A 16,765-nucleotide genomic window follows, 5' to 3' on the forward strand; every position below is an offset into this window, starting at 1 on the left:
AAAATTTTTTATGTTAAAAAATTGATCCTATGGCACTTTTCTTATGTATTTTGACCTCAGGAACACGAATCCGTTGTCCAAATTAAGCTACGATTTTTTCCCTTCGAGATATCCTCAAATTTATGCCAAAAATCGCGAAAAAATTCGGATTCCTGAGCTCAAATTACATCAAGATGGACAAAAAAATCAATTTTTTATTTTTGACCCCAAAAAGCTGAAAATTGGCGATGACTCGGTCAATTTTGGAGATAGATCAATTTTTCTTCCAGATTCGGATTCCTGAGATCAAAATACGTAAGAAAAGCATATTAGTCCCCATTAAAAAAATGATTTATTTTTTGGTCAGAAATCGATTTTTGTTTGCTTCTTCAAGAGTAATCTCACGTATAATCGGCTCAGGAATCCAAATCTGAAAGCCAAAATCATCTACTCATACGATCGATCATCATCTGTGAATGAGTAATCATTAGGTGGAAAAAATTAAAAAATGGAAAGCTTACCACACGATCGGGATCGGTATACCCATTTATATTTCATATTCACGATCAGACGAGTTCTTCCTATACACGGGATTCCGTGTGCCAGACGCTAGATATACACATGAATAGCGAAGTGATATTATGCTCGGCTAGTTAAAATGCGTGTGAAGATTTGCATATTCTTGATAGCTGCATGTATAGATATCAGATAGGTATACTTACTTAAGTATATACACGCGTGTATATTAACTCCATGTACATACATGGGTATTTACGAAACTCCATTCCGTCGTTTATGTATTTATATAATACACCTAGAGGAGTGTGGTGTAGCAGCGAGACAAGCTGCAGGCTAATAGAATTTCGTACCCTTCTAGCACTTTGGCATAATTTAGCCCTTATGCTTCGGCGTAGGTCTAACCAACGGTTCGAATAGTTTCCACGTTACCCTACAGAATTGCCAGACAGCGTAGCTGGATACCCTGGAAGAACCCTATGTCTGATTTTATTAATTAAATAATTAATTAATTTTTTTTCTCAGATCATGGATTAGTACGTTATCACTTTATTTTAGTCATCCTACCGATTTTCGTCTATGCGTTATACGAGGTAAAGGTGAAAGTGATAGCGTGGCAGAAAACAATGACAGGAATATAAGGGAAGCCGCTGTGAGAGAACAAAAAAAAAAAAAAAATTAGGATATACCGGCGAGGGAAGAGTGATTCTTTAAAAAAGACTACAAGCTCGATGGCAGCGGTATAGTAGTAGTCGTACCTCTCTCACTTAAAGGGAATACCCACTCTGCCGTTCGCTTTTCTCTTTTTCTTTGCCTCCCCCATTTCTTTCACCTTGCGCTCCTATCATTTCAACGCTACGTTCCACCTCCTCTTTTCATTCGCTCCTCCATCTCGATACCGAGATTAGACTCTTCGCATTTCACTCCACTCTCTTCGTTTCGCTTTTCTTTTTCTCACCTCCAACCGAAGCCGCTTCCTCTGTCTTCTTCTTTCCACCTATACCACGTTTGTCGCTCTCATACCTTGTTGAATTATTTACCAGGTTTGGAATACGTTACCTACCTTTTTACACGCAAAGTATTTTCGAAGCAAATCAATGAATTTGTTTTTCGATAGAAAGTCACGCACCGCGCTCAGAATATCTACATATACTATACTCTGTTCATCTCACGTTAGGATTTTCTACTTTATATTGAAAATAACCCGTAGCCGCAAGAATCTGTGAATTAACTTCACGGTGGAAATCTTTACAATTGCGTCGATAAAAACCGCCGATATTTTAAGGGTTCTTCACCATCCATAGGGGAAGAATATTGTATGTATAAGAAAATAACGATACCACAGGCGGCTCGCTCATCAGAAGCAATCATCGCGAGCCTGACTGCGAAGTCCTCGTGGTAAAGATATACACGCGACACTTTATGCAGACGAAAAAGTTCAGCGGATGATAAAATTCTCAAGGGAAAATCCCGGCTCTCCTCTTTTTTCTCCTTCCTTTTTCCTACCCCTCAGCAACTCCGCCGCTTTCTATTCTCCCAGCTCTCACCTAGATTATTTTTTTCTTATTATATTCCGAGAAAACTCCCCGTGAACGCGGTTGCGCGCCATTCCAACCACACCGTCTCTCTACTCCTGCGTGTAAGATGAACGGCGTAGATCGTGGGAGAGCGATTTTTTATACCATTATACAATCACCCGATTGCGAAATTGCTGTTTGCGGTGTTTTTTCTCATTTTTATCCCCGCCTCTAGATATCTACAGCGTGGATTTGTATAAAATCTTTCTAACGTTTTCTAAAATTTTTTAGCATTTGAATTTCATCGCTTCACTTTGCCAAAGTGAAATGGGTCTTACGTATTCAACGGGGGGAAAAGAAAGATTTCACTACGCGGGCGGGCTTTACAGTGCTTCGAAATCCGAACGAATCTCGGAAAGGTTAAATTTCTCGCTCTGCACCTTTTGAACGGATCCTCGATCCTCGCTTCCTTTGAAGTATTTTTTTATTTCATTTTTATATCTCTCTATACACTAGTTGATTCTTTGCCCAAACGTTTCCAACACTTTGTTAACGGTGTAAGCAAACCAACGCACTCGACCCCTCAATTTTCGAATGAAAAATTTTTTCAAGTCCTTCAACAATTCGAAAAAACCGCATTTTGCCTCGGGTGATCTGGCGAACTTGATTCCAAGTTGGAAACAGTTCGGTAGACAGAAATTATTTTACCCTCCTAGTGTGAACCGATGTGCAATTCTACTTTGTGCATATTGTTTCATTTTCTTGGTTTCACGTCGCGCGATTAGACCTCGGGGATATTCTTGTAAAGAATGAGATGAAAGCTCGACTTAATCCTGCAGCTTTTGCAATTTTTTCTAACGTTCTCTTCCCTTAATTTCAACGTCTGTTGGACACCTAGTTGACAAACTAGGCCACACCCTGATCATCCCTTGTCCCGAAAACGCGACGGACGTTCACCCGACGGACACTATGGACGTTTAGCAGGATTAAGTCGGGCTTACTTGCCGACTTTTACGGAAGTATAATACATTTCATGTGTATTCCGGTCTCAGTTGGCTAGCTAAAAATTAATAGAACGACGATTATTTACATCATTATACTTGGGACTAGCATTACCAGGGATATAATTTAACTTTGAAATGTCGACTATTAACACTGAAGATATTCGGTCGTCTTCGCCAAGTGGAAACTTTGTCCGATTTCATCGAACTCGAACGTACGTAGACTCTTCAAATTTTATGCTGCAGTTTGGTTTTATTTAAGACATACAAATCGATGAACAATATAAGTATACGTTATACCTACTTCGATCGATCCTACCATCTCGCCTCTAAAGTGACCTTGAAATCGTCACGGACTCGCCGAACTGCTGAGTGGAATATCGAGAGATTCGCAAAAAGAAGAATAAATGGAAAAAAAAAAACGAAGTGGAGAAGAGGGAAAAATGCCTCGGTCTCTTCGGAGGTAGGTTTTAGGTATATATAGCTGCAGGTAAATGGGTATACATACATATATACCTATGTGATGTGATCTGAAAAGTCTGCGTTTGCTTTAGCAGAGTATAACACACGGATAGTCGGGTAGATATGTAGCTACCAATACTCGTTTTTGGGAAGGGTGCGGATATACAAAATCAGCTAACTTTACGGTGGTGGTGGCGATGCCAGAACCAAAGGGGGTGACACACAGAAGCACGATTCGGAGGTGAGCTCAAGGGGAAAGAACAATGAACTTGGAGGCATGAAATATGTATCGAGACCCTTGCAGCACCGACTACGGTAGTGGGATATTCTCATTTTGAGGGTGTTTTTAAACGGGGGTAATTGTAAGGAAAAACGATAACGCGGAACCAGAGAATGCTCTGAAATAATGGAAAATTTAGGCCAGTTGTTCACCCTATAATTTTAGCGACGAACGGATGACACGCTGATTCGTTAAATTAATTATTCACGAGCCATAATTATGGTACACACCTAGAGGTAATCTTGAGATGAGTAATAATGTTTCCTCAGCCGTTGGCACATCTTAATGAATTTGGCGAGGTCTTTTTGTTCTGTTATTTTCTTTATACCGATCAGATATGTTCTCGCAGAAATAGCCGAGGAGGAGAGGATTGAAACTCGGAGATGTTCGGGACGTGGAGTAGTTTTTATGACTTCGTGGAGAAACCGAAACCAAGAAAGAGGAAGCCACGTCACGTCCGTGACCTCTGGAGAGTACTTCGGGGATTTAGCGTATCGCGCAGAGTTGACGTAGACGAGATTTCTTACCGTTGAGAAGATTTCTCTTTTGTTTTCGAGGATGCGAGCAGTTTTTACTCGCATACGCCGAGCGTCTCTATCTGCAGACGTTGCGGACTTGGAATTGAGAAAAAAACAGTCATTTAAGATGGGGGAAATGAACGGGTGGCGAATGAAACACTGATTAAAAAATCTCTTGGATAATGTAAGATCAATTTACCGGAGATGGATTCAGCTGGAATACATATATAATCCTGAATTTATAGGCCATTATCATACTCACCCTTGTTCCTCTATATCCAGTTCCTCAGGAAGCGTGAAATTATGTTTTTCTGTTGGAAGTAGTAGCTCAGCCCAGGCGACGAGGGTATTATAAAAAAATTGTGTTTTATTATTACAGTATTTGTAACCTAGCAGTTACATATATGTATGATACATTGTGTAGTGCAGTTATGACATGATCCGTCTCGAACCGCACACAAGCGGTATAAATGCATATGTATGTATTATATACATATATGTATAAACATACTCCTATTATATGTATGATACAATTATCCAGCGGCGCCCGACACACCGTGAAAAATATTATCCCTTACGCTTTTCATTTGAATTACGTATATATATATATAATATGTATAACGTATACGCAGTGAAACGCGAATAATTATTTTCAGGCGTCGTCATTGTATAATTCTACTATAATATATTATAATTTAAACTAGACACAGCATATCTTCTAAACAATAAATCGCGTTCAAATAGTTCGAATCTATTGAATTTTAGCTACACATCGCGAAAAGACCTAGTTGGACGTCAATTTACTAAAATTTTATCACGATCGTTGTCGAGAGTTGCACTTTCTAAATTAAAGGAGAATAAAAATATAATTACGACGGATGATAATTATTATCAGCTAATAATGGAATGTCATAGATATTTATTCAATTACTCATTTCGCTATATAGATGATCGATTTATATTTATAATAAAATGCAACTCTTGTTGTAAACAAACGACATGGTATCATATAATAGCACTGCACTTACGATTAGTTTTAATAGCTCTTCAAACGCGTCGTACTACCTTCGACAAAGTTTCCATTTCTCTGTTTCTTATTTGTTCATTTTTTCTTCTAGTTTTCATACACTTTTATACACATGGCTGTCTAACGGTGAAACGTACGGCAATCGCCCATAACTTTTATCACCGTATAACACATAAACACCTCAATTTCAGTTCTACGGCGACTCGTTTATTTTAATGTCATCGTCTTAGAATTACGGTTAATTGAATCTCGTATAAAATTGTTTATAAAATTCGGTAATCTCGTCACTTTCACTCTCTACATACGATATTTGCAATTGAAGTTTTTTTTTTTTTTTTATTTTTTTTATTTTGTGATTCAATATACAGTATGCTAATTATACGTATGTACTCGTAGAAGAGTAATTTATTTATTTATTTATTCTTTTTATTCTCGTCGAAAAGAAATTTATCAAGTGAATTTATATACAAATATGCGTCGTCACAATGGGCTACCTTATGGGCAGTCTTTAGCATCTTTTTGGTTTAGGTTTAGGATTGGGGATTCGGTATATTGTTACCTTTAATCGTAATAGTCTAGATTGATTGATTATTTTTGGCTTCACGATAAATTTTTTTATAGAAAATTATCCGCGAATTTTATTTGGTTCGTTCAAAGAGATTAGAAAAATTAAAAGGAGAAAAAAGAATGTCTTTTTAATTTGCTTTAAATTATTCACAACCGATAAACTTCAGTTTTTTGTCACTGTTGAGATCGAACCTCCGATCACTGATACATGAAAAGGACGAACGTTCGTCTAAACGTTTAAAGATGTGTTACCTACGTTGCTGACGAAGCTCGGATGTTGTTGGGAGTCTTGGCTCGTTACCCTCGCCGCGTGTCCAGCCTCTCCACTTTGAATGCTGAAATGTCTGTAGGACATGTACTCGGGGGGAATGGGCTGTTGGTCCCTTTTCACGGCCTCCCTTTGCTTCTTGACCTTCAGATAACCCAGGACGGAAACTAGGACTATAAAGACTACGAAGCCCATACAACATCCGACTATCAGTCCCAATCTTCGTGTCAGTATGCTAGCCACTCCACCAACTTCCCCTAGGGAACCGTTGCTACTGATTTCCGTATCCGGAGCCTCCAGGGTCGTCACTTCCGTGCAACGACTCGTCCTAGAATCGTTCATTTTCGGCAGGGTACTCGTCTCCAAGATATCCCCGTTCGAACCGTTCAAATGTCCTATTATTACGTTGTCTCCCGGATGGTTCATCCAGTTGCCAAGTCCGAAAACACAAATACGATAACGAGTGTTCGCACCCAGTTTAGGCAACTTGACCGAGCGTGCTTTTGGATCCAACGTTCTACCCCGAACCTGTGGTAAAAAAAGCGAATTCGTTTTTGTTTCTTTTTTTCTATTGCACTACATTCATTGAACGGAAAAGAGAAGATCATTTTTACCTCATCGACGTTGTCCATAGCGTGATACACAACTTGATAACCCTGAAGTTTCGAATAGTTTCTGCTCTGCCAGGAAACCAAGACGGAAAAAGGTTGAATATCCTGAATTGCGAGCTTTGGTATAAGCGGAGCCGAACAAAAGGAGTGCGGATCAAGGTCCAGGAAGACCAGACCTCTGAGTTCCGGAGGTTTTTCGCATCTCAGCAATCCACTTTCTTTGTCATTTACTCCGATTCCACCCCTGTTTCGACTAACACCACCCACGAGCTTTTGATGGTCTCTTAGCCATTCCCAAAGTTCTTGGGACTCGCAGCCGCAGTTCAGAGGATTTTCTGGAAAATGGTTTTGTTTTCACCCTAAATACGAATGTGCTCACCTACCTTATGTATGCTTCTACGCACTTAATAAATTACTTTGTATGTTGAAACAAAGCTTCGAATCATCAACCGTTGACTCTATCTTATAGGAGTGAAATCGCAAAATGGATAATTATTCTGTTTAACGAATCGGAGATGGAGCTGTTTTTCTTCGCGAAAGGCTCCGTTCGTTTCCAATCGCGGATTCAAGTTTGCTTATTAAATTAATATTGTTAGATGAAACGGAATATCTATGTTGAATATTTACCTTCTGCGTTGAGACTCCGTATCTGCGTTTCGAGTGGGCGAAAAGCATTGAGAGGTAAATTCTCGAGATTGTTTCTACTCAGATCCAGTATCCTCAATTTTTTGAGGGGTCTGAAAGCGTCTGGAGATATCGACGATATCCAGTTACCGTACAGATGTAATTCCTCGAGCTTTTCCAAGTGTTGAAACGTGCTCTTACCCACGTCGCCTATCTGATTGTAAGATAAATCAAGGATCTGTAGAGCTTTCAAGTCTGATGGGAAATCTTCTAACTGCCTCAGTCTGTTGTGCGTCAAGTTGAGCAATTTTAAACGCTCCAATCTCATCAGTCGTTCCTGCGGTAGTAGCTCAAGTTCGTTCATGCTCATATCGAGGGTCAGTAGATTTGGTAAACTTCGAAAGGCACTCGGAGATACCTTCGTAATTACGTTGCTACTCATAAAGAGATGCATCAGCGCTGGAAAAGCCTCGAAATCCTGGCTTGGGACGATCGAGAGGTTGGTTCCACATATTTGAATTTCTTGAAGGGCGGGGAACTTGGCTTCGGAGCTGATTTCGTGAATCCTGAGAAGCGGATTGGCCGTCATATTGAGCCAAGTTAGGCCGGGTATGTTCTTTGCGGATAGTGCGACTGCCGGAATTTGATGAAATTTGTTGGACGCGAGGTCGACTCGGCGCAGGGAATGCGATCGGATGAAAAAGTTGGCGGGCAGTGCCGTTAGTTGGTTATGACTCAGGTCAACCGAATGAAGACGGGACAAATTTGCACCGGCGAAATTGTAAAGAGATGATATAGAATTCCCGCGGAGATCCAAATCTCTAAGATTAGTCAAGCCGTTCAACTTTGAGGCGTCAATAGTTTGGATGACATTGTGGGCCAATGAGATGAATTCGATCGAAGTAGCATTCCCGAAGGCCTCGTAAGGGATGTCCAGGAATTTATTGCCATCGAGTTTGACCTCCTTCAAAGAGTCGAGTCCCAGTAGCAAGTAACCGGGAAGACTTCGAAGCAGATTGTTACTGAGGAACAATTTAGCCAAGTTTTTGTTTTTCGAAAATATTTCCGAAGGCATTCTATGGAGTTGCGAAGAGTCCATGCTGAGTTGCTGAAGGGATGGTAAACCGTCGAGCGATACCCCGTTCATCTGACTGAAGTTGTTGTACGATATTCTGAGGACCCTGAGTCCGGGGATGACGAGTCTGTCCAGAGCGGCAGCTGTTAGATGGTTGTGTTCCAAGTTCAACTCGTAAAGATTGTTCAAACCCCTGAAGGCGCCACGCTCTATTACGCTCACCGTGCAATTCCGTAAATTTAATGTACGTATCGGAAGTCCTTCTTGAAAAATGTTGTCGTGCAATGCGTTCAGATGATTATTGGCCAAATCGAGTACTCTGAGTTTTTTCAGAGCCGTCAACGAGTAAGGCTCCAATCTCTTGAGGCCGTTATCTTGAAGATATAGTTCCTCGAGTTCGTGAAGTTCGGAGAATGTCTTCACGGTCACGTGACTAAGACAATTCATACTTAATTCGAGGAACTTGAGCGCTTGCATAGGTTGGAAGGCAGCATCCTCTATCTGTGATATGGAGTTATTCGTTAAATAAAGACGTTCCACTAGGAGCAAATCTCTAAACAAAGGGACCTGTAGCCTCGTCAGACGATTATGACCCAACCACATTATCCGCACAGATGCTTGTCCGCGCAGCGAATCATTGTGCAAGACCCCCAGACCATTGTTGTCCAATTGAATAGATACTAGAGAGCTACCTCCGTTTCCATTGTTCCCGATTTCGTTGGATATTTGAAAAACATCTCCAAGAACCGCTAGTAAATTACCCTGAAGATTGACGTGCTGCAAACTGTGCAATGACCTCAACGCTCCCGTCTCCATGTCGGTGATGGCATTGTTTTGAAGGTGTAGCTCGAGTAATGAAGGTAGCGGGGTGAAAACGTCCCTTTTGACCTCCGTTATCTGGTTGGCTTGGAGCCGGAGTTCCCGGAGTTGTTTCACCTTGGAAAACGTCCCAACTTCCAATTCCCGTATGCTGTTACCGTCGAGCGAAAGAGTCGAAAGATTCTCGCAGTACTCTAGAAAATCACGTGGTATTTTTTCTATGTAATTTCTGCTGAGATGTAGGTGCGCCAATTGATTCAAGGTAGCCAGTCCCCGAGGATCTATCCTTCTGATGGCGTTTTGTTGTAAATCTACTACCGAAAGGCTTGTACTCCCTGCGAATGCCTCCGGTGGTATTTCGAGAATGTTATTCTCGCTCAAAAAGAGCTCCTTAAGGTCTGGTAGTCGTGAAAAAACACCTCGTATGTAGTGAATGTGATTGTGACTTAGATCGATCGATCTGAGTCGCTGATTGGCACGAAACGTGGAAACGTGGAGAGATACTATTTTGTTGTGACTAAGATCGATAGATTCGAGAAGACTTAGCGATATGAATGCATCCTTATCGACGGTTTCTACGGCGTTGTAGTAGAGCGATAACGTTTTAAGGGATGGGCAACATCGAAAGCAGTTCAGGGTAATGACTTCGAAATTATTACTACTTAGTTCTAGGAAATCCAAGGCTTTAAGCTTGGAGTAACCGTCTTCCGGTAGCTCGGATATTTCGTTCCATGCGAGCTTCAATGACGTAAGGCATTCCAATCTTCTTAGCGCCGTCATGGGGAAAACCCTAATCTTGTTCTCCGCCAGGTCTAAATCTGTTAGCTTTTCTTCCAATCCCGCAAAAGCGTGTTCCGATATTTTGGTGATTTGGTTGCCTTTCACGTTCAGTTTTTGCAATGACAATTCGTAAAAACTGTAGCTAGGTAGTTCGTGGACCAGATTCCCCTCTAGGTCCAATTTAACTAGAAACCGGAGATGCCCAAGCGCTTTTTGAGGGACGTGCGGAAGTCTTCCGGAAACCAGAGTCAGGGATTCCAGACTCGGTGCAAGCCTTCGAAAAGCGTCTTCGTTGATTTCTCTAATTCCGGAATGTGAAATCTGAAGATGTCGAATTTGGGTGCCGCTCGGAAAGGTCGTCTCCCGTAACTCCTCAACATTTCGATCCAATTCGTAGATGTTCAAAGATTGGATAACTGCTCCTAGAAAGAAGCGGTAACTCTCATCAAAAGTAGTTCTTCGTCGAACCTGATCTTCCGCGAGTTTGGACGCTTTAAGTATTCGCGGCTCGGGCATTATGTAATCAGTTAATCAGCTCAGACAGAAGTAAAGTGCACTTCTCGGGTGAGCATCAACTTAAATAGTAGTTACTAACGTTGTAGCGAACTAGTGGCACGTCAGTGGGCGGAATAACTGCATAATAATTTTGCCAAAGTGAATTATTCATGGGTTGCAAGTCGCACGAGACCAATTCTACGTTCTAGATCTATAAAAAACCGATCCCGGGAACTGCCAACAACATTAGGTGGTTAAGGAAAATGAAACCCTTCGAGTGGGGTTCTGCGATAAGAAATAATTGTAACAATTAAGCAACATGTACTCGAGTCGGTCACCTTCGCCGCCGGATGTGGTGAGTACTCCGAGCAGAGCAGATTTCAAAGATTCTTCCGTGGCGTCCGGACATTCCAGGTACAGTCCGTCATTAAAATTGTAGCAAGAACATTTGAGGATAGTTTCTTGCGGCGGACATTCCGCGCTATCAATTTCTCTAGCTGCTGCTATAAGCAGAGTCGCTATGATCGACCAAGTCACGTATTTTCTAATTCTCGTTCGAGCGTCCGTCGAATTTCCTCCACTTCCGGAAGGAGGATGATGCCACTTCCGCCTCGTCCGTAGCCACGGAGTCCACATCTTATTATCGTATCGACTCGGATCCGTACCACGGCTTCATCTTTAAAACTTCTCCATTAAGAAAACTGTCCTTGCCCCCGTATCTGTGAACATAAAATTCATAAATACGCCAATTTTCCTACGTTTCCACGTCTGCTCGGTTCAGTGCGGATTCTTGAGTAAACCGCGCAATGTATGAAAACGGAATTGAAGCGTATATACGTTGGTTTCGCAAGAAGAACAAATATACAAACATAGAAATACGGTATTCACAAAGTATACATGAATGTACCTATATTGTACCTGCTCACATAAACTGTGCTTAAATCGTTTCGGTCGCCTTGCCGAGAGTGTACATGTGCTAATGAAGTGCACCTTCGTAAATTTTAAAGCTCGGTCCAGTCCCGGTGTATATGGCGTGGCCATGGCATAGTCCAAGTTGGCAACGATATAACCTTCCTAATATACGACACAGCTACACCCGACGTTATCACCGCACGGATACGTACGAATACACACGTATAGTATACTTCGCGTATTTAAATAAGACCACCGATGGTAATGAGAATGCAAATGGCGCACGCTATCCAGTAGCTTAGTTTGGCACGCGCCACCCCAATATGCGACGGTATGTATAAATGAAATGAAATTACGGTTTCTTGATCTCAAATTTCCTACTACCAACGAACCCGATTCGTTCCAGATTAAGTACGTTGGAGATTCAGTTGTACCTTTTCGTAAGCAGAATAGCAGCTCGATTAACCGCACCCCCAAGACATTGAGGACCGAAGGGCGGATTCCCTCCCAAGATCCCGATCGTTATAACTTATCTGATAGTTGGCTCGTATATCTTCCTTCATTTGCGGTATGGGATTATTCGACTATACGGGTATCCTGGTTCTAATAGCCATGGTTCGTCGCTAGAATTAACTTTATGAGTTTCCCGCGGAGTTTCCATAACGCGCGATGTAGTCGGACGATCGAAATACCTGAAAAAACTGCACGTTCTATAAGCTTGAAAAAGGAAGAGCTCAAAGAGAGACACCTCGATGGACTTCGAAATCTCCGATAAACCATACGGCGATCAGAGAGCTCGTGAATGAGAGAAGTTTTGAATACACGGGGGTGAAGAAAGCGTGTTATGGTTACAATACATGTGTATATGATTCGTAGATATTTGAAAAAGATAAGGGACGCCGCGTTGGAGAAAATTGAATTCTTGTCTCCTTTATCCGGATGCTTGAGCTTCGAGGTTTTGCCTATCGCGATCTTTCGGTACGACGACGTGAACGGTTCGCCCATTACGGCTCGCCTATATTCCGATGCATTTGATGTGGGGTTAAACGTGTGGGGACGAGTAGATCTGAGTGAATCAGTTCTATCCATTCGACGAAAAAATTTCTCCCGCTTAGCATTGTCGGAATTTCTCCTTTTCCCCGGAATCGGAAATTTTTTCTTATTATTTCAAATTACGCAGTTTAACGTGAAATCAGAATTCCGCTGGTATAAAGACGTAAAACCGACGAAAAGAGAATGAATCAGGAAAGAGAAATTTGATTCGGAGAGGGAAGTTAGGAACATTGCATAAAAAGCTGTTTCTTCGCTCAGAGTCTTTCGAGACTTTAAAAAGTGATTATTGAATAATTAATTCGCAAGATGCGATTTGATGGAAGTTTGAGTAATGAAAAAGGGTGACATCCTTTGACGTAGACTAAAGTTAAGAAAAAAGGAACAGGTAAATATATATACCTATATATCATCTGTTCATGTCAGGTATGTACGTGTATATATATATCTATAATTGGAAGTTACGGAGGCACTTCAAAATAAAAAATGTTCTTTGATTCAACTTTCTGGAAGAGGACTTTCTTTACAAACGGCTTGAATCTCAAATTACCAACGGCTTTTTTCCTTTTCCCCTGCGTTCTTCTAATTCCGAGTTTTTACCACTTTTCTTTTGTACATCCGGTGTACGTACTTGAATATCTATACTGTACACCAAAAAAAAAAAAAAAATACTTCTGAATTCATGCTCTTTTCAAAGCCTTTTTTTTCTTATTATTTTTCTAATGAAGCTTTCGGTCTCAATTAGGCGACGTGAATTCTCCTCCCAGATCATCTGACCGCTGCAATTTTTTCTCATCAACATAATAGAATCTCAAATACAGATTAATCGCTTTATTCGATGTTACGAGCTTCTACAAAAGATAATTAATAAAATGTAAGTCGTTATAATTAGTCGATAAATTAGCTGGTAGAGCAGACGACAGTTTACGTCATGAGGAAGTGGTTTCAAGTTAAAAATAATTAATTGTTCAAAACTGGGCGAAGTTCGTTGTAGATATTATATATTTTTCATAACACCAAACAGCGCGAAAAGGGGAAAACTTCGGGATGATTTTAATAATTATGTGCGATAATTTTATTCTCCTTTCTTTATACTGTAGTGTTTCTAATTATCCCCTTGAGGATGTGCACGAAGGGCGATGAAGCTCGAGATAATGTAACAAATTCCAAGAAAACCGGGTCTCGTTCTTTCGTAATATAGGCGATGATAGCTCGGGGCAGCCCAGTAATTCCGTAGTAAATTTATGTGAAAATGAATGCTCCCCGGAAACCAAGTACGTTGATTGAGTTGGTCAACTTTTTCCACGAGCTCGATAAGTCTGCGTCTGTATAACACTATACAAGCACAGAAACAATATAACGTATAGCGTGTACATCTGTTTTTAAACTTTCAAGTTTCGCTCTACATCTGCAACTCTACATCGAGACACGACCTGGTCCCACCGGAGTCCTGGACTACATTTTTTACCCGGATTACAAAAACGAGGAAAACTCAGAGTCGCCTTCACCGGCCACGTACGCAACCATATCTCATAATCTCGTCTCTATAGCATCGTGCTGCCGAAGGAAAATATTTCAATGAACGAGAAAAAAAATCAACCGACAATGAGAATTTTCCCAAGGCATCTTACGAGCCCATTTTCCGCCCAGCGAAAATCGAGCAAATAGATACACCTGCTCAGAAGTATATCGGAATAGCCTGTGTGTATGTTCGTACGTACGCGGGTGAAAATTCGTTATTTTCTTCATTCTGTAAACCAGTTTTTTCTTTTTTTTTTTTTCCCTTTTTTTTCGCTCCAAGGGATTCGCGCGGTCATATTCAGGGAGTACGAAGAAGAGTCTTGAGAAAACGTCAGCTGATCGATAGTATACGCGCGTTTTTCTCCGTATAGAGCTGATGCCGCTATTGCTGTTGCTGCCGGTCTTGTTCGAGAAAACAGCTTTGTCGTGATATTTTTCCGGCTCACAACGGTTTAATCTAACCTAAGCGTATATAACATCAGCTGTCTCTCTCTCTCTCTCTCTCTCTCTCTCTCTCTTTGCCTCGGTGGCATACGAAAAAGAAATTCGTAATGGGGACTTCTGAATTACTGTCTGGGATCAACTCTGAAATTTAGCAAAAGACTCTTAGCGCCGGAGTTTCCATTTGCGAACGAACAATGCTTAATATCCTTCGCTTTCTCCGTTACGATACTATACTCCTTTCCTTTAGGATGTTCGCCACCTCCATTCGGAAACATAATACTTACATTTTTTCACTCTTTGTTTTTTTTTTCCTCTTTCAAACACAAGTACATGTAGCCCGCAGACTTTTTCGCGATATCAAAACATTTTTTGCAACTCGTGCAAGAGTTCTTGAAATTCACCAAAGGAACGAATGTACGTATATATAATACATTTTATCCTTTCCTCGGATTCGCGGCGAAACCGCGTTACTGTCCTTGTCATAATTATCGTAATTAACGAGTGGCTGTACACGTACCTATAAAGCAAGGGGATGAAATGGGCTCGAGCAATTTGAACAGCGAAACTGAATACACAGTGTATACGTTTCATAAAATTGTATATCCAATTATACTCGGAATCCCGTTAAATACAATAAAAAAGGGTAAGGAAGGCAAATAATTCTCGAAATTAATACAAGCTCACGAGTGTGAGTAGGTACATACGTATACATTACCAAGGATGTTCTTTGCATTATGTAAATTTTGTTATTAATATGTGCGTACGAATCCCCCTTGTGGGTAAAGCGAGTAACTTGAGAGGGATGGCAAAGTTCGTTACGTTGAATCTCGGGTTCGCCTGTTATTTCCGGTAGCTTTTGGGAGTCAAGGTTATATTTCTGTTGTTGGGTGAGCGACCCAACTTTTGCATAATAGTCGCATATACCTATCCTAGGTTTGTCGGGGCTGAATACCGTATATGCGCCTTTCCCACCGCGTACAATATGTATGGGATATTATTTGGCTGGCTGTATCGCTTATGTATGTTTTACACGAGCGGAGCGATATGTGATACGCGTGCAATTTGTATTTTCTGTTAGAAACGCGGTCTAGGTGTTTGCCCTTGTTATAGGCCAAAACTGTTGTACGGGTTTGAATGCTAGTTGAGGTGGCAAGCTAAGGTGGTAGGATAAGGTAGGGTTACGTTAGTTATATCAGCTCAGGTTGCTCGACAACCCCGAGATGAAGAGATTACCTCGATTCGTGTTCATTCGCTCAAGTTAACCTTGGCAAACCTGAGCAAACGCGGTCTACGACTTACCCTTCATTCCTACCCCTCCACATCTACATTTACATTTACATACTCACATCCCTACCCTCTATCAAGGTATGGGGTAATACGAGAACGATTCCAGCTATTCGGTTGTCGAATGGGCCCGCGACTTACCCCTTGCTCCTTCAACCCCGACCCCGTCGATACATAAAGGAAGGAAAGAACGAAAGGCGCATTTTACACGCGAGCAGGTACAGGTATGTATACGTACAGCTACGTAACTCCGGAACGCAGTCGGAAGATCTGCGGAAATATTTTTATCGAGATTTCCTACAATCATCCATACATGCAATCTGGAAGAAATTCCATCGGACGTAGAGGAATTGCGTAAAAGTTTTCCTCCGTGTAATCCAGCCTGGACCGGATCTGGTTCCATGCACCGTTAAGATGGGGAAAAAAGTTCATCGTTAAATTAGAAAGTTTTTGGTATATAATATGGAGGGGCGGGGCGACTCGGGAACTACGGGGGATGAGACGGGGGATCAAAGAGTGAAGTAGCAGCAGCGGTATTATCAAATTAACCGGGAAGCCATAGCGCAGGATAAAAATTACCCGAAGGTCCCGCCGCCACTATTCTGGCGTGCACCGTGCAGTAGACTCAGATTAACTGTTGTTAGGAAAGATTAAGGGCTTCGGAATGGTTAGGGTTAAACCTTGCTCAACTTAGGCAACCTACAGGCTCAATTTTATACCAGCTGGGGGGTAAGCTTGGCGTGAAAGATACGGGGAACCCTCGCGTTTCAGAAAAGCTCGAAGACGTTCGCCTCATTTCTCCCTAGAAATATCGACTCGGTGGTTAAAATGCAGTCGTTTTTTATTCGGCGAAAAGCATATTCGCAGCTTCTCCCTTCCTCGATCGCATGTAACGAAGACGAGACTCTGGATGAGAAAAAAAAAAAAAATCATCAAAACATAAACAATTGATTTCTTTCAACGAATTTTAAATGGTATCGAATTTTGCGAGGTTCTCATAGACTGAACAGAATGT

The 16,765-nt window shown here is 41.4% G+C and overlaps 1 protein-coding gene across 3 annotated transcripts in view; it reads right to left on the reverse strand.

The window, feature by feature from the left end:
• Window positions 1-4,620: 4,620 nt before the first annotated feature.
• LOC105692420 (protein artichoke-like) overlaps window positions 4,621-16,765 on the reverse strand; it is a 53,737-nt gene continuing 41,592 nt past the window's right edge. For 2 of the 3 annotated variants that reach the window (XM_012411618.3, XM_020856083.2), the window contains 4 exons: window positions 10,878-11,258; window positions 7,374-10,466; window positions 6,750-7,081; window positions 4,621-6,663 (listed from right to left, as the gene is read on the reverse strand). In XM_012411618.3, the coding sequence (XP_012267041.2) occupies window positions 6,097-6,663; window positions 6,750-7,081; window positions 7,374-10,466; window positions 10,878-11,175 (4,290 nt within the window). In that variant the 5' untranslated portion in view covers window positions 11,176-11,258 and the 3' untranslated portion in view covers window positions 4,621-6,096. The remainder of the gene's footprint in view (window positions 6,664-6,749; window positions 7,082-7,373; window positions 10,467-10,877; window positions 11,259-16,765) is intronic. The other variant, XM_020856084.2, reaches the window with a different exon arrangement.

The sequence above is a fragment of the Athalia rosae genome, chromosome 1, assembly GCF_917208135.1.
Source record: "Athalia rosae chromosome 1, iyAthRosa1.1, whole genome shotgun sequence".
Lineage (NCBI taxonomy): Eukaryota > Metazoa > Arthropoda > Insecta > Hymenoptera > Athaliidae > Athalia > Athalia rosae.